The 18758-nt window shown below is 40.9% G+C and overlaps 1 protein-coding gene across 2 annotated transcripts in view; it reads left to right on the top strand.

Annotated features, from left to right (window-relative positions):
- The first annotated feature begins 338 nt into the window (after positions 1 to 338).
- Positions 339 to 18758, top strand: part of Ralbp1 (ralA binding protein 1) — a 42262-nt gene continuing 23842 nt past the window's right edge. Inside the window, exons 1-2 of one of the 2 annotated variants that reach the window (XM_070029646.1) lie at positions 339 to 422; positions 18262 to 18564. In XM_070029646.1, coding sequence (XP_069885747.1) covers positions 18318 to 18564 — 247 coding nt within the window. In that variant the 5' untranslated portion in view covers positions 339 to 422; positions 18262 to 18317. Of the gene's footprint in view, positions 423 to 703; positions 932 to 18261; positions 18565 to 18758 lie in introns of those variants that run through there. The other variant, XM_070029645.1, reaches the window with a different exon arrangement.

Here is an 18758-nt window from a genome sequence, read left to right as displayed (position 1 = left end):
CAGTAGTTTTCATCCAGGCGCCGTTTTGCAAATGCTGAGTTGAGAAAGGGATGGTGGTGAAGACATCGAGTTCCACAATATCCATTTCAAGAATTCTGTGGATGGCACAGGAGTTCACGTAAAGTTCTCTACACAGGCCTCGGAGCTTCCTTTTTCCTAACCCCCCACCCAAGAGTCTCCATCCTACACCAAATATCCCCACCCAAAGGCAGCCTGAAGGTTCCCCGCCCAGCAGAGGGCTGGGTCATCGGGCCCAGGCTGGTTTGACTGGTTGGAAGATTGGAAGCGCTCCAGTACGAGAGAAGGGAGCACGTTCAGCCACTGGGGACCGGTTAGCCAGAGCGCAGAGAAGGAAGGCGCTTTGTGCCTCCTCTTTATATCAGGAGTTGCACTGTAACGGTCTTCACAACAATTCGCCTCAGGTAGGAGCGTGTCCCACCCACTCTTCCAAGATCCGGCACTGCGCAGGCGTCTGTAGAGCACTAGCGTTTGGCTAGTCCTCTCGCGCGCTGTCTCTTTAGTGAGCTTGGGTCGAGAGACCCAATGCTTTCTGGGTGTTGTAGTTCGCTTTAGGCCTAGAGGCCTCGGGAGGCTAGGGTGTTGGAGGTGATCTTTCGACTACAACTCCCGGCGTGCTCCGCTCGAGGACACGGGACGTTTGCCCTCGATGGCCTTAGCCGTCAGAGCCGAAAGCTGAGGACCCGGGAAGCAAGCTGCGGCAGGAGGAGGATATGCGCGTGCGCGCAGAGCCGGCTCGTCCAGTTCTGTCCCAATCATTGTAAACAGGCGGAGGCTGGGCGGGGTGGGAATGGGGCGCCGGGGGCCGACCAGGGGCACGGCGCAGGAGGCGGTGACCGTAGCTGCAGCGGCAGTGTGAGCGCGTGGAGGCAGCGGTAGCGGCGTGGCGGGCGGACGCGCGGCAGTGGGGCAGGTCAGTCACTGGGAGCGGTGGCGTGCGGGGTCCCGGCTGTCCTCTTCGGTGCTCGCGGAGCGCACTCCCGCCCGCCCTCGCGCTTGCGTCTGTCTGGCGGCGTGCGGGACTCAGGGCTCTTCCGTTCTGGATTGCAGTTGGGGGTTGGGGGCGTGGCTGCTGTGGGCTCCTCCAGGAAGGCTGCACCCCCAGGCTTGTCCCTTGGAGTCTGACCCTTTGCTGCCCGACAAACCTCCCTCAGTGCCCCTGCAAGTTTGGCGCTCTGCTTCCGGGCGAGTTGAGAACCGAGCTCTTCTCCCCGAGCCTCCAGGCCGCGGGGGAGCGAGCTCTTTATAGGGTACACCTGGACTGAGTGGGGCACCGTCTTTTGTACAGCTCTGTGGGCTGAGAGTCGTAGTTGGCTTATGGACTTGTCTCGGTGCCTCGCTCTTGATGTTGCCATGGCTGGCATGGTGGGGGGAGGGGGCCATCTTTGGGCCCAGGTTTCCTTGGGAATGGATGGACAGATTTGGCGCAGAGAATTCCTTTCCCAATTCATTTTCAAATATGTTTGCGCCAAAAGGCTCTGAGATAAGTTTCCTCTTTTTATCTTTTGAATTTATCATTGTGAAACAAGTTTTACAGAGTAGTCCACGCCTCAGTCTAACTGAAGTAATTTCGCTAGTTCAAGTTTTGAGATTATTACAGTCCTTCCTGAACAAGTAGCCTCTTTGCCCCAAGGCCTAGTAGCATTCTTGACAGTCATTAAAATTTTAGTTGGAGGTACCAACGTTCACGGAACAGAACTGCAGCTGTTTAAAAAAAGTGTGTGTGGGGGGGGGGGGCACTGGGGCTTGAACCTCAGTGTTGTCCTTTGACTTCGCTCAAATACAGAACATTACTCTTTCCTTCCCAGACTGGCTTCGAACTGTGTTCCTCAGAGCTCAGCTTCCTGAATAGCTAGGATTAAATTACAGATGTGAGCCATCAGTCTCCAGCTTCACTGGTTATTTTGATTAATAAACTAGACATGTTCTAATATTGAGGTAACTTGAGTAACATTCCATCAGACAAGGTAGTTATTCACAAAATATGTAAGTGATAAGGAATAGGCCTATATGGGGGCTGTTGCTTAGGAAGGCAGCACTTCTAAAAGAAGAAACAAACCTGGTAAATGAAAAGGTAACATCACTTTCTGTCCTAGGAATTGCCTTAGTGATTGGATAATTTCTAAGTCTCTTCCCGAAAAGGAATGATTACTGTGAGCTGTTATTAGCAATTGTATGGATAGCAAGTCAGTAGATTAGTTCCCATTTTTCAATCAGTTGTCCCACATATTTAAGTGGGGAAGGCTAATTTAACAATTTAACTGCTTATAAGTGTCTTTTAAGTATCTAGAAACTGTAAAATAATTAAAATTTCTATTTCTTAAAAAATATTGTTTCATATTACAGACTTTACAGAGACCATTTGAAAGAAAAGTATCAGAAAGTGTATATTAACTGCATATTAAACAAAAGTATATATTAACTGTAGTTTGTGCAGTTATATTTGCACAGTTGTTTGCTTGGCAAGGAGAGATTAAGTCCCGAACATTACTCAAAAGTATATTCTCCTCAGGAGGAATTATGGGAATTATGGTTTGAAGCCTCAGTTCATAAGACTTTTATTTCCAGTTACCAAAAATCCAGAAGTGGAGCTGTGCCTCAAGTGGTAGAAAACTAGCTGTGAGCAAAAACTCTCAGGGACAGCATCCAGGGCCTGAATTCAAGCCCCTATGACCAAAAGAAACATCCCAGCCTGATGCAGGTGGTCCACACCTGTAATTATAGCTATTTAAGGAGGCTTGGATGTGAGGATGGAAAGGTTGAAGCCAGCCCAGACAGGAAAGTCCTTGAGACTTATCTCCAGTTAACCATTAAAGTCAGAATTGGAGCTGTAGATCAACTGATAGATTGCTAGCCTTAAGCAAAAAAGCTAAGGGATGGCACTTAGGCCTTGCGTTCAAACTCCAGTACTGGCACCAAGTAGGCGGGGGTGAGGAAAGAAAAAAGAAATTGGGGGAAAACTTAAGGCCTAAGGAAAGTTGGACAGAGAGAAAGTTGGTAGGAGAGAAAAGAACACTTTTAAGAATGAAGAAAGAATGAATACTATTAAGAATAGAAAGTTGTTTCTATAGCTATAATATTGGTTATGGAAGTAAGCAGAGAATGAAGCTACACAAATTCTTAAGTGTTGCATGCCTTTCTAAGGTTTTACTCTATAATAAAAAAGTTTACAGATTTTAATCAGGAAAGACATAATGCTTTCATTCTAGGAAAAGCATTCTAGAGTATGAATATCAGAAGATAGGTAACATTGGATGCAGAAAGACTGTATAGGAGGGTTTTGCAGTAACATGAGAGATAAGGGTCTAAACTAATGAAATATTAGGACAGAGGAGTAGGTTAATGGAAATATTTAGAAAGTATCATTTATAAGGTTTAAGAATGATTGAGGGAAAAATAATAGGATATAATGAACTGGATGTCAGCCTGTATAATTTGAGTAGAAAATGGTAAAATAGACTGAGACAGGGAATTCAGAATGGGGAACAGACTTCAAGAAGATCATTATGTTAGCTTTTGGACATATTGAATGGAAATATCTGTGAAGCCTCCAGACTGTGATCTGCTGCAGTATTACATATGTAGGTTTGGAGTGTAAGAGTGTTTCTTCTCTCTTTTCTTTCACTACTGGGGTTTGAACTCAGGGTCTTATACTTACTAGGCATTCACTCTGTCACTTGAGCCATGCTCCCAAGATAAAATCCTTTTTTTTCTTTTGTTCTCTCTTTTAAAATTATTTTTAGCAGGACGCTGGTGGCTCATGCCTGTAATCCTAGCTACTCAGGAGGCTGAGATCTTAGGATCATGGTTAAGCCAGCCTGGGCAGAAAAGTCCATGAGACTCTAGTATCTAATTAACCATCAGAAAACTGAAAGTGGCACAGTGGCTTAAGGTAGAAGAGCTCCAGCTCTAGCAAAAAGAGCTCAGAGACAGTGCCCAAGCCCTGAGTTCAAGCCCCAGGACTGACCAAAAAAAAAAACAAACCAATCCCAAAACAAAAAGAGGAAGTTACACAAAGGAGTTTCAGTTCAACATGTCAGTTTATAAGTACAATGTGTCTCAATCAGTTGTCACCCTTATATTATTATCCCTCATCTCCAAACTCTACCCATTTCCTCAATTTTCCTAGTTCTATTTTCACATATATACTTAGAATATTATGACATTTTCTTACCCTTCCTTTCTTCATTTGTCTACTACTCTTCTTCTCATGTTCCAGCTTCCTGGTATTCATTTTGTTAGATGTAGGTTTGTCGTTTAGAGGAGTTAGACCATTGGAATTCTCCCCTGAGTGTACCATACATTAGTTATTATGTTTGTGTATATATGCATATGAACCTATATATGTTCACATATATGTATAAATTGGGTGTAATTTGAAGCATAATTTGTCTCTCTAGGCCTGACTTAACATAATTTATTACAGATCCATCCATTTTCAAGAGAGAAGTTTTGATGTGTGACTCATCAGGCTATATTATGAGTGGCATATTGTAAGAAGCCCTTGATTTAGGGATCACCAAACAGGAAGAGTTGACTGAGAACAAGTAGTTTTGGAAATAGTTTTTAGAAACAACATTTAAAGCCAAATAGAGGGAAGAGAGCTAGGAAAGGAAATTCTAGAGTGTTTAGAGATGTAGAGAAATTATGAGAAAATGGTAAGAAGCCAAAGTAGGATATCTATCAGTATTAGAAATTGAATTTAGGGACTTACTCTTGCTAGACAAGTGTTCTATCACTTGAACTACCTTCAACTACAATAGGGTCATTTTTTAAAGGAGGTTGTATTTCTCAACCAACTCTGCAAAAAAAAAAAAAAAGAGAGAGAGAGAAAGCCCTACTTCAGATGTGAGTGAGTAATTGAATAACAAGGATTATTAGGAGTCTATAGGAGTCTATTAACTTTGAGAACAAGGAATTTACTGAATTTGACAGCTAAGTAGTAGCAATTTGGGTAGAATGCTTGAAGAAGCAGCTCCATATTCATTGAGTGAGGAGTTAATTGGGGCCAGAGAGTAGAGAAAGCAAATAGAGATTATTTTTCTCCCTCCATCTGTCCCTCTTTCCCTCCCTCCTTTTTTTTTTAGAAAGGGTTTTACTCTATAGAATTCAAGATACTCATGTCGACACTGATGACTTATGCCTGTAATCCTAGTTACTCAGGGGACTGAGATCAGAAGATCGAGATTCTAAGTCACTCCAGGTTTATAAAAGCGTAAGAGAAAATAGCAAGAAAAATGCTGAACTAGAGGCAAGGCTTGAGTAGTAGAGTCCAGCCATGAGCAAAAAAAGCCTAGTGAGAGTGGAAGGCCCTGAGTTCAACCCCTAAGACTGGCACAAAAACAGAACTTTTAATATTCCTGCCTCATTCTCTTGAATGCTGGCAATTGCAGGTGTGCATCATAAAGAGAAGATGAAAAAATAGGAAGAGGTGGTGGCAGAAGGTTATTATAGGAAGGATTTTAAACATTGCCAGGCCTGCTTTAAAAAAAGAAAGTTTTAGGCTGGTAACATGGTGCTGCACATCTATAATCCCAGCACTCTAGAGGCTGAGGCATAGTAAGACCCAGTCTCAGCCTCTCCCCCAATAAACTTTATTGAGAAATAATTTATGTACCCATAAAGTTAAACCTTTTAAAGGGTAAAATTCAGTGGTATTAGTGTATCCAGAGTTGAACAACCATCATAATCATTTTTTAGCATATTTTCCTTATACCACTAAAGAAACCTCTTAACAGCAGGTACTGTTCCATCTACCTAGTAGTCTACTTTCTATTGATTTGCCTGTTCTGTTTCATATATGAATGAAATTATATATATGACCTTTTGTGTCTGATTCTTTTACTTAACGTAAGAGTTTCAGGAGCTAGGCATCAGTGGCTCACACCTGTAATCCTAGCTATTCAGGAAGTTGAGATCTGAGGATCACAATTTAAAGCCAGCCCGCAGAAACATCTGTGAGACTCTTGTCTCCAATTAACCACCAGAAAACCGGAAGTGGTGCTATGGCTCAAGTGGTAGAATGTTAGTATTGAGCTGAAGAGCTGAGGGACAGCACCCAGGCCCAGAGTTCAAGACCATGGCCAACCAAAAAAAAAATGTTTTTCAGGGATCATCCATTTAGGGCCCCCCCCCAGACCCCCCGTGGTCTCTTTTTTCTTTTTTGCAGTGCCAGGGTTTATCAGTGCCTAACTCAGCTTGCTTGTTTGGCTGGTACTCTATCACTAGAGCTTTGCTGATTTCAGCCTGGCTTTTTTTTTGAGGGGGGGGTGTGGGCGGGGAAGGTCAGTCCTGAGGCTTGAACTCTGGGCCTGGTGCTGTCCCTCAGCTCTTCAGTTCAAGGCAAGCATTCTACCATTTGAGCCACAGAGCTACTTCTGGTTTTCTGGTGGCTAATTGGAGATAAGACTTTTCTGCCTCTGCTGGCTTTGAACCGCAATCCTTAGATCTCAGCCTTCTGAGTAGGTAGGATTACAGGCATGAGCCACCAGCACCTGGCCTTCAGCCTCCCCCTTTCAGTCATATTGTGTTTGAATTAATAAAGAGACTTGGAAAAGGGGGTGGACTAGATAATTTCAGGGTGGGGGCTGGTTGCCACAGGAACCAACAATGAATGGTTAGTTGGAAATCCCATGTACACAAGAGGTCTGAGGCAAGAAGGGCTCTGTTACTAGATAGATGTTTATAATTGTTATATCTTGTTGGTGGATTTGCCCACTTAATAATATTCAAGAGGCAGTATTGTTTAGTATTAGTATATTCATTTTACTCTTTGGTTATTGTTTGCATAAAGTATCTTTTTCCAATTTTCCCCCACTCCACCTCTCACCTGATTAACTTCAAACTCATGCCTTTCTGAGTCTTCTGAGACCTAAAGTTATAGTGGTGCACTACTATGCCTAGCCTGATTGGTTTTGTTCTTTTGGTATTTTTTTTCTTTTGGTATCATCACTCTAGATTCTGCTGTGATATAATGAGAATTCAGCTGTCATTATTAATACTGTCTTTTGCTTCTTTCTACTATTTGTTTAAAAATTGTCTCAGTATACATCTCTCTGGGTTTGAAGTTTGTTGGGTTTGTTCATGCAGTTGGACAGTTTGGTTTCTTTTTTTCTTTTTCTTTTCTTTTTTTTTTTTTTTTTGTCCTGGGGCTTGAATTGAGGGCCTGGGCACTGTCCCTGAGCTTTTACTCAAGAATACCACTCTACTCCTTAAGCCACAGTGCCACCTCTGGCCTTTTCTGTTTATGTGGTACTAAGGAATTGATCCCAGGGCTTCATGTATGCTAGGCAAGCACTCTACCACTAAGTCACATTCCCAGCCCCAGTTGGACAGTTTGGGTCATTATTTCTTCAAATATTCATTCTGCTTCTCTTCTTTTGGGACATGTGTGATGGTGTCTCATATCTCTTGGGCTCTCTTATTTTTCATTCTTTTTTCCTTATTACAACTGACCCATCTCAAATACACTGTTTCTTTGTTCTACCTACACAAATCAGCTGTTGAGCCTTTTAGTAAACATTTCTGTTGTCCAACTACAGATTGAATCATTTATAAACAATGTATATCCCTATAATGTTAGTTTTTATTTTTTGAGGCACTAGGATTGGAGGTGGGTGCTCTACCACTTGAGCCATGCCTCCAACCCTAGTATTACCTTTTTGAGACATGGTCTCAAATCCTGGGCTGGTCTAGAAGTCAAGCTTCTCCTGATTATATCACCTAGTACTGAGATTACTAGCATGTGCTACCAAGCCTAGTTTTTTGTTTTTTGTTTTTTTGTCTTTTCTTTTTTGGTACTGGGGATCGTTGCACTTGCTAGGCAAATGCTTTGCCACTGACCTACATCCCAGCCCAAGCCTAGTTTTTTTATTGTAAAATTTTTTTCAATTGACATAGTTTCCTTTAGTATTTTAGTATTTGAATATACTTAGAATATTAGATTTACAGTTTTTATGTAATAATTCCAATGACTGGACTCCATAGGTGCCGCTTTTTTGACTTTTCATGGGTGATTTTTTCTTGTTCTTCCCCGTGATTTTTTTTTTTTTTTTTTGCTTGTTTGCTTTTTGTTGGTCATGGGGCTTGTCCCTCAGCTCTTCAGCTTAAGGCTAGCACTCTACCACTTGAGCCACAGTACCACTTCCAGTTTTCTGAGTGGTTTATTGGAGATAAGAGTCTCATGGATGTTTCTGCCAGGGCTGGCTTTAAACCGCAATCCTCAGATCTCAGCCTCCTGAGTAGCTAGGATTACAGGCATGAGTCACGGGCACCCGGCCCCTAGGATTTTTTTTTTTTTAATTTTTTTTTAAATTTTATTTGAGAACATACTGTACAGAGGGGCTACAATTACATGGGCAGGATAATGCATACATTTCTTACCAAGCACTGCAGCCTCCTCCTTTGTTTACCCTTCACCTCCCTTCCCAGCCTCCCCCCTCCCCCCACCCAATTATACCCCCCTCCCCCCGCCCCACACCGACATTGTAAAGTTGGTTTTGACATGACATTTTGTACTTCTCATTGTTGCAACAGGTCCACCTGAATCCTTAAACGACTTGTTTGTCCCCATCTCCTCCACATGTTATACTGACATCAAATATAGTGAAAGCCCCCTAGGATTTTTTTATTTAACACAGTCTTGGATATTATAGTGCTACAACTCTGGAAATCATTTTTTCCCTCGGTCACCAGGAATATTGTTGCTTGTGATAGTGCTTGCAGCTTGTTTAATGACTTTTCTTAACTAATTTTTGTGAGCTTTGTTATGTGTGTCCATTATAGTACCCATTCCATTAACTTAGGAGTGATTGTCCTTAAACATTTAGAACCAAAAACATTTCTCAGTCTTTGTAGGTGCATACAGTGTATTTGATATAGTACACCTAAAACATTCAGCCATACTACCCGTTTGCATCAGCTTTGTTTCTTGTTTGTGTAGAGCTTTGTGTAGAGCTTTAAGGTAAAAACACACACAGTGCCTTCTCAGGTCCCCTTCAGAACACAGCCTCTAGCATGACAATTGCCTCCTAGATTCCAAGGATGAGAGTCAATATGTTGAAGCTGTTTTAAGTTTTTTTCTTCATCACATCTAGCCTTCCACATCACCAGACTGGTCAGGGTGTTCATCCCTTCAGGTGGCAACAGCTAAATATTTGCTTGCTTGTGTTCTTCAAAACATTCCTGTGTCCCATTGTGGTTTTAGCTCTGGGACAATTCCAAGTTAACTATATAGGTGAAATAAAACAAGCATTTTAAGTAAGTGAGATCCATAGATAGGCCAAAACAAATACATTATAGTGTGTTTGCAAGTGATGTTTATTTGGCTGTACCAGTGCTGGGAGCAAGGGTGGCTATTTCGAGTGTCATGATCTGAGATACTCACAGTAGACCTGCAGTACCTTAAATCACCAGCTCAATAATCTCACCAAAAGTTTAGCTGTTTTACCTAAATAAGAACTGTCTAGCCGATTACTGCAAGCTTTTGGTTAGTTCCCTGTGTTTTAAAATGTTGATTCTGACAGGTTTGCCGGTTTTGAATTGCAATTTAAGGAGGGGTGGGATTTTGAATTCTTTTATTTCACCACTTTGATTACTGTCACTCCTTCTATTAGTTTAATTATTTTTCCTCCACTTAAATTTAAGCTGTCCATATCATTATAGTTCAGAGGCATTTCTTATAGACATTAGTATATGCTTTCTTTCTCCTTTACTTTTAAAAGGTTTTTAGGTGGCTACTAAAGATGTAAGATAAAGCTTGTTTTAGGCTGTTTAAAATAATGCACCAATAAGTATCATTTTACTTTATGTGTTTGGGGGTTATGTTTCTAACTATGCAATTGCTAGGTCAGCATATTTCTTTTGGTGCACGGGGTGGGGGTGAGGGAGAGGATAGGCTTTTGCTCTGTAGTTCACACTTGCCTCCTTGCTATTCTCCTGTTTTGGCCTACCGAGTACTGAGATTACAGGTGTGCATGAGAATACCGGGCTAAAATACTAATTTTTTTCAGTGCTGGTCCTAGGGCTTGAACTCAGGGCCTACCTATATATTATCCTAAGATTTTCTTGTTTAAGGTTAGAGCCCTTCTTGAGCCACAGCTCCACTTCTGGCTGCTCTTTTAAAAAATATTTTAAAGAATTTTATTGTAGGCTAGGAAGTTGGCTCAGTGGTAGAGTGCTTGCCTCACATGCATGAGGCCCTGAGTTTGGTTCCTCAGTACCACATAAGCAGAAAAAACCAGAAGTGGTGTTGTGGCTCAAGTGGTAGAGCACTAGCCTTGAGCTGAAGAGCCAAGGGACAGCTCCTAGGCCCAGAGTTCAGGCCATGACTGACAAAAAAAAAAAAAAAGAATTTTATTGTAAAGATGATGTATAGAGAGGTTTCAGTTACATAAGTCAGATGAGTAGTATGTCTCCTTTTGAACAGTGTTCCTCCCTCCCTCATATTCTCCCAGTTCTGGCTGTTTTTGGTAGTAAATTGGAGATGAGTCTCTTGGACTTTAGGCTGGCTTGGAATTGTGATCCTCAGATCTCAGCCTCCTGAGTAGCTAGGATTCCTGGTGTGAGTCACTGGCACGTGGCCAAAAAATTGTATTTTTAAAATTATATATGTAATATGTATATATAATGTATGTAGAGAGAGCATTAAGTTGTCCATCTCTCTGTACACATATTTGTGTGTGTATGTATTCATATATATATATGTATACATAGAGTGCTAAGTTGTGCATCTCTATATACACATACATATGTGTGTGTGGAGAGAGAGGGAGAGGGAGCCCTCAGTTGTCCATCAATTTACACTTCTACTAGAGTATCGAGTGTTGATAGGCTCAAAGAGCATTTCTTTCTCTTTTTTAGTGATACTGGGGTTCAAACTTAGGCCCTCATGGCTTGATAGTCAGGTTCTCTACCATTTGCACCCATACCCTAGTCCCAAAGGACATTTCTTATTTACATTTCTCATTTCTATTTATACATGAGTGTATTTTAGGTGTGCTTTTTGGTCATGTCATTTATTCAAAAAGTAGCCTAGCATAGTGGTACATTCATGTAATCCCAGAACTCAGGCAGAGGCAGGACTGTGCGTGCAAGAGGCCAGCCAAGGCTATAGAGTGAGACACTATCTCAAAAAAAATTTATTTTGTAAATTGTCATGCTGGTTTCAGTGTTTATAGTACTATAAACACTGAAGGTCTTTTAAAAAGGGAAATTAAGGAAAGAGAAAGCCATAAAACACCTTTTCAAACTTTTATGTGGAGAATATCTTTATTCAGATACTTTAATATTCTAATTTTGTATATAGCTATATTCCAGACTGAGAGCTAAGATTTGTACCTATATTATCTATCACACTCAAACCCATAGACTCTCTACTTAGTTAATTTTCCAGTTCCTCGTTTCTTTACAGATGGATGGAGGTCTGGGTAAGATGGAAATAATATGATTGCATTTTTAGTTAAAAACATTTACTATTAGCTGGGTGCTGGTGGCTTACGATTGTAATCCTAGCTACTAAGGAGGCTGAGATCTGAGGATTGTGGTTCAAAGCCAGCCTGGGCAGGAAAGCCTGTGAGACTCTTATTTCCAATTAACCACCAAAAACTGGAAGTGGTGCTGTGGCTCAAGTGGTAGAGTACTTACCTTGAGCTAAAGAGTTCAGGGATAGCACCCAAGCCCGGAGTTCAAGCCCCATGACCGACAAAAAAAAACAAAAAAAACCCAAAATTTAATATTAGCTTGTGGTACAAAAAATATGTGTGTCCCTTCAGTCCCTTCTGTTGATCCATCCAAAATCCTTTCCATTCTTTTACATGTTTTATACACATACAAGCAAACAGGTGTGCATAAATTTGTATGTAAGTTGGGTACTGGTGGCTTACACTTTTAATCCTAGCTACTACTCAGGAGGCTGAGATCTCAGGATTGAGGTTTGAATCCAGCCAGGTAGAAAAGCCCATGAGCCTCTTATCTTCAGGTAACAAGCAAAAAGCCAAACTTGGAAGTGTGGCTCAAGTTGTAGAGCATCAGCCTTGAGCAAAAAAGCCAAGGGAAAGATCCAGTAGTGGCACATACACACAAAAGATGTGTATATATGTACTTTCTTGTAAACAGTCACAATGTAATATGTAGAGGAAAGGAATCAGTGTTTGTTGAATATACAGTATATGTTAGTCATTGAACCTATTTATTTTTGAATAAAGTTAAGCAATTATTTAATAGGAAACTATCAAAAACTAAAATACTGTCCTTCCTTCTTGGCTCAGTTTCCGCCCTGTATCTGTTACCTAGGTAACTGGCAGACCTGGAAGCAGTCACCTTCCCCTTCTGCTAGGTCACATCCTGGGCCACCTCTGGTCATAGGCCTCCCATCTGACCTTAGGAGGGTCCCAGACCTTGAGGTCACATCCAGATCCTGTGTGGTCACACCTTTCCTCCACCCCTTTTCCTGTCCCTGGCCTAGATAAGTCCTGGCCCAGAGGTCGGTCTTATCCCCACCCCCTTTCCTTTTTAGCCATGCTTCTCCACCATGCATGGTGGGGGCAGCAGTTCAGTAAATAAACTTTTCCTGCCTGAATAGCACGTGGTGTTCTCTTCATCAGCTACCTAATGAAACCTACCTATTTAATATACCTTACAGAACTCTCTTGGAATTATTTTCAGAACTGACCCCATGATGTAATGAAGCATGACAGTTCATTAAATGTGGCTGACTTCATTCACAAACAAAAATTGAGAACTAGTCAGTATGTGGTATAATTGATTCAGAGTAAAACTATATGCCATTTTTATTGCTTACAAAAATGAAATCCACTTGTCAGGTTGCTTGCTTTCTCATAGCTGGCACTCTACCACTTGAACCATTCCTCTAGTCTAGCATTTTGCTGGTTAATTGGAAATGGAGTCTTGCAGACTTTTCTGCTTGGGCTGGCTTCAGACTGCTATCCCCTGATTTCACCTCCCTCAGTAGCTAGTATGACAAGTGTGTGTCACCAGTTCCCTGATTAAAGCTTTTTTTTTTTGTTGTTTACTTCATTTTAATTGTAATTGTCATAACTGATATTTTTATTTGAAATATTATTCCATTTCAGACTTGAAAATAAATAAAGGTAAAATTCTAGGGATATGTTTTTGCTTTGTGTCTTTAACTTAGTACCTTTTGTTATAGAGGTAGCTATTTTTTCTTTTGAAAAAATAGGCAAGTGCTGTACCCCTGAGCTACACTCCCAGCCCTTATAAATAACATTTTGTGTGCGTGTGTGTATGTGTGTGTGTGTGTGTGTGTATGTGTGTGCGTATGTGTGTGTGTATGTGTTTGTATGTGCCTATATGCTCATACTGGGACTTAAACTCAGGCCCTTGCTCTTGCTTTGCTTTTTTGCTCAAGATTGATGCTCTATTAAGCCCAGGAAGGCTTGGCAGAAATAATACTTTTAGTTTTGTCTGGACCAAACTTGTTCTTTTACATAGGAATTGGCCACCTGGTTTCATTGGAATGATTGGAAATAGTCCTATTTTAGTGATTTTGAGTATGAAAAATGGGATGTTGACCTAAAGGTGTGAGCAGTAACATTTAAAAAGGAATGTCCAGCCTGGGACTGGTGGTTAGCGCCTGTAATCTTAGCTACTCAGAAGGCTGAGATCTGAGGATTGCAGTGCGAAAGTTAGCCTGGACAGGAAAGGATGTGATACTCATTTAATCACCAGTAAACTGGAAGTGGCACTGTGGCTCAAAGTATTAGAGCTCTAGCCTTGAGCTACCACCCAGGACAACACCCAGACTCCAAGTTCAATTCTTATGACTGACCAAGAAAAAAAAGGACTTTCCACACTTTCTAACAACTCATAAAGCATTTGTGGCCCTTTTGTTCCTTTTCAGAGTTTTTATTGAAAGAACAAAAAATAAAGTCCCTAACCTTGTTTCCAACTTTCATTCTTTTTCTTTTTTAAAAAAGTTTAATATAGGGCTGGGAAGGTGGCTCAGTGGTAGAGTGCTTGCCTTGCATGCATGAGGCCCTGGGTTCAATTCCTTAGCCCATGAAGAAGAAAAAGCCAGAAGTGGAGCTATGGCTCAAGTGGTAGAGCACTAACTTTGAGCTGAAGAGCTGAGGGACAGCGCCCAGGCCCAGAAGTCAGGCCCCATGACTGACCAAAAAAAAAAAAGTTAATATAGCTGGGGACCAGTGGCGCACACCGGTAATCCTGGCTACTCAGAAGCCTAAGATCTGAGGATCAGGGTTCAAAGCCAGCCCAGGCAGGAATGTCCATGAGACTCTTATCTCCAGTTAACCACCAGAAAAATGGAAATGGTGCTGTGGCTCAAGGTGGTAGAGTGCTAGCTAGCTTTGAGCAAAAAAAAAAAAAAACAAACAAACAAAACCAAAACAACAAAAAACTCAGAGACATTGCCTGGGCCCCAGGATTAACAAAAAAAATTGATATGCAGGATTTTAAATTGTACCTTTCTAGGGGTGTGGAGGATAACTATTCTTTATTGAAATTTTAGAAAATTACACAGAATCTCATTTTGTATTAGAAGAATTTCTGAATTTTGTTGTTTACATTCTGACCTTTGAATATTAATACTTACATTTACCTTGGATCATTTGAAGTCTTCCTCTTCCATGAAGTTTAGGTTTGTTGTGTCCTAATGCAAACATAACCTTCCTTGCTTACTAAACTCATTTAGCCCACATTTAGCCCTTCATTACTTTATATCTGCCTTTAATTGTTACAGCTCTTCCCAATTCTATGTGAGCCAAATTATCTTAATCTGTTTAGATTGCTGGAACAAAATGCTATAAACTGGTATTACTCAAAGTTCTGGAGACTAGTAAGTCCATACTCAAGGTGCCACCTCTGAATCAGTGTCTGATGTGGGCTCGATTTCTGGATTTTAGTGGCTTCCCCTCAGTTGTGTTCTACTGTGGAAGGAATGAACTCTGTCTCTTCAGCCCCTCCATTTATGAGAGCTTCACTCTCATGACCTATTCACTTCCTAAAGTAACTTCCCAAAGTGACAATACCCTCAAACTTGGGACCAAATTTTAACATAGGGATTTTGGTGAAATGCTTTTAGTCCACAAATCAATAAATATTTCTTCTGGAGTAATTTTTACAAGATAATCTATTAGGTGCTTTGTTGTGTGTATGTGGTACTATTGTTTAAACTTGGCCTTACTCATGCTAGGAAGAATAAATTATATGCCACTTGAGCCATGCCTTCACCTTTTTGGTATATACTTGTTGTACCAGGGGATTTTATTGTGATAAAGACTTGTGCATTTAAAAAACTGCAAAACTCTTAGTTTGGTGTGATACTTACAATCTAGAGGCCAAGGCGGGAGTATCTTGCTCAGGATTAGCCTGAGCTTCATGAGAAGACTTTGACTTTGTCTTTGTGAGAAGAACCTGTCTCACGAACAGCCACACACATTAAATAAACAAATTCCAGGAAGGGATGACATTGTCCAAAAATAGAAATGTACTCATTACCTGACTTACGAAATGGTAACCCTTCCGTACAACACTTAATAATTAATTTTAGGAATTCCTTAAAAGTGAGTACAAAGAAGTAATTTCAAAGGTATTTCAGTTTAGTATCATAATGACATGAGAGAGGAGTTAGTTGGCCCTCAAGGTTCACACCTTTAATCCTAGCTACTCAGGAGGCAGACGTCTATGGATCATGGTTGAAGACCAGCCAAAAAGTTCAATATAGTCTCATCTCCAAAATAACTAGTTAAAAGCAGGGCTGAAAGTGTGGCTCAACTGGTAGAGTGTCAAGTCTAGCAAGTGCACAGCACTGTGTTCAAACCCCAAACAACAACCCAAAAAGTCTACTTGCATTAGTCTCTCCTCTCTATCTCCTCCATATATATATATATATATATATATATATATATATATATATATATATGTATATATGTATATATATGTATACATATACATATATATATTTTAATTGTAAAGGTACTGTACAGAGGGGTTACAGTTACATGAGCAAGGTAATGAGTCCATTTCCTGTCGAGCATTGTTACCCCCTCCTTTGTTTTTTCCCTACCATCGTTTCTTCCCTACCCTCCTTTCTTAAGACTGGGTCAAATTATGTAACCCAGAGGGGCCTGAAACTTTCAGTTCTCCTGCCATCTTCTGAGTGCTGGGATTATAGGTTGTTTCCCACCACACCCAACTCTTTCTCTCTCTCTCTCTCTCTCTCTCTCTCTCTCTCTCTCTCTCTCTCTCTCTCTCTCTGTGTGTGTGTGTGTGTGTGTGTGTGTGTGTGTGTTAGTACTGGGGCTTGAACTCAGGGTCTCATGGCACTCTTGATCCACTTGTCTACTCACAGCTGGTGCTGTGCCATTTAAGCCATACCTACATGTCTGGCTTTTTGCCAATTAAAAAAATTGGAGGTAAGAATTTTGAGGATTCATCTGCCTGAGCCCTTAGTTCTTTAGGTCTCAGATTCTTTAGTATCTATGATTACAGCCACTGTCACCCATTTAAGTGTGCCGTGTGTGTGTGTGTGTGTGTGTGTGTGTGTGTGTGTGTGTGTGCGCGTGTGTGCGCGCGCGCGCGCGCACGCACACATGTGCATGTGTACCACATGTGCATGTGGCTTTTTTGCTCATGCTGATATTCTACCATTTAAATCACAGCTCCAGTCCAGAATTTTGGCTGAATCATTGGAGACAAGAGTCTCAGACTTTTCTACCTAAAGCTGGCTTTGAACCTCAATCCCCAGATCTCAGCCTCCTGAGCAGCTAGGATTATAGGTGTGAGCCTTTTGTTCCCTGCCTAAGTTATCTTTGTGTGTGTGTGTGTGTGTATGCACACGTGAATGCGCACATGTTTGCACATGTGTGTGCCCCAGTTCTGCATCTTGAACAGCCTGGTTGCTGTCCTTGAATTTTGTGGTTAAGGCTAGCTCTCTACCACTCTCTAGCCACAGCTCTACTTTGGGCTTTTTAGTGGTTAATTGGAGATGAGGATCTTACAGACTTTTCTGTGCAGGCTGGCTTTGAACCACTATCCTCACATCTTAGCCTCATGAGTAGCTAGGACTAGAGGTGTGAGTATCTGTTGCCTAGCTTCCAAATAGCTTTCAAACATGTGCTCAATGTATACTATAAAGAAGAAAAGAAATAGCAGACAAATATTCTCTTTTTATGATTATCCTTTCTAGTGTCTATTATAGTGAAACCATTTTGTATTTTAAGATTGAGTAATATTATTTGGTTTAAATGTAATTGCCATACAAAATATGTTAGTTGTTGTCTACATCAAGTATCTTAAAGCAATCTTTAACTATTGTTATTGACCTGTTACTTTGTGAATCATTTTAACCACTGCAAATTTAAATTATAATACAAACTATATACTATAAACTAGTTCATTTGTAATTTATTATTCATTATTGTTTGGTTACAACTTGACATAAGTAAGATTTTTGTATTAGATAGCTGTCAAAAGCCCTTCTTAATGAGAGTTCTTTAATTTTTTTTTTTTTTTGCCAGTCCTGGGGCTTGAACTCAGGGTCTGGACACTGTCCTTGAGCTCCTTTTGCTCAAGGCTAGAGCTCTACCACTTGAGCCACAGCGCACCATTTCCGGCTTTTTTCTTTTTGCTTATATGGTGCTGAGGAATTGAACCCAGGGCCTTATGCATGCAAGGCAAGCACTCTACCACTGAGCCACCTTCTCAGCCCCTTTAATTTTTTTTTAAAATTTAACTAGTTGCACAAAGGGAGGACCCATTTAACAAAGCAGTTTATGAATACAGTGAGTCTTGATCAGTGTTACCCCCTTCACCCAATCCCTAGGGTTCTTTTTAAAAGGAGCTCTGTCTGTTCTTTTGTTCTTTTTTTTTTTTTTTTTGAGTCAAGATTACACTGTGAAGCCAAGATTGGCCTTAAACTGGTAGTCCTTCTGCTTTAGTCTACATAGGGCTGAGATTGTGCTTGGCAGGATTTTTTAAATTCTATATCAAGAACTTTAACTCTTACTTTGATTTGGTATAGTTTTTAAATACTGAGATCCCAATGCTTTCAACTAAAAGCTAAACTATATGATGCCTGGAATTTAATTTGAATTAATAAAATGAAAGGTTGTTTTTAAAGGGCGTGGGTATAGAAAAAGCTAGTTTTGGTGTATTAAAGCAAGAGTAATTGTTGTTCTGAATGCGTATGTGATGATTTTCTGCCTTGACTATTGTGTGATAACTGCTGACATTCTTTCTGTACAGGTGTAATGGATAGGTAACGAAGAAGAACCATATCCCTTTCTTGTCAGGGTGTCAGCATGACTGAGTGCTTCCTGCCCCCCACCAGCAGCCCCAGTGAGCACCGCAGAGCTGAGCAGCATGGCAGTGGGCTAACCCGGACCCCCAGCTCTGAAGAGATCAGCCCTACAAAGTTCCCTGGATTGTACCGCACCAGTGAACCCTCACCTCCCCATGACATCCTCCATGAGCCTCCTGATATAGTGTCTGATGATGAGAAAGATCATGGAAAGAAAAAAGGAAAATTTAAGAAAAAGGAAAAAAGGAGTAAGTGCTTTTCTCTATACTTTTGATTTATTCAGTTAATTTTTTGAGACATAATCTGGCTATGTAATGGAGACTAGCCTTAATTGATACACCTGGCTTGATATTTTAAATAAGCTTTTATTCTATTCACATGCACCAGCTATCTTTTGAAACTAAGTCTGGCTACCCAGTGAGGTGGTGTCTCACACCTGTAA

Source organism: Dipodomys merriami, unplaced genomic scaffold (genome assembly GCF_024711535.1).
Source record: "Dipodomys merriami isolate MVZ:Mamm:240054 unplaced genomic scaffold, mDipMer1.0.p SCAF_2, whole genome shotgun sequence".
In the NCBI taxonomy this organism is placed as follows: Eukaryota; Metazoa; Chordata; class Mammalia; order Rodentia; family Heteromyidae; genus Dipodomys; species Dipodomys merriami.
Note: the sequence above shows the minus strand (reverse complement) of the source record. Positions and strands in the feature narration are given on the sequence as shown.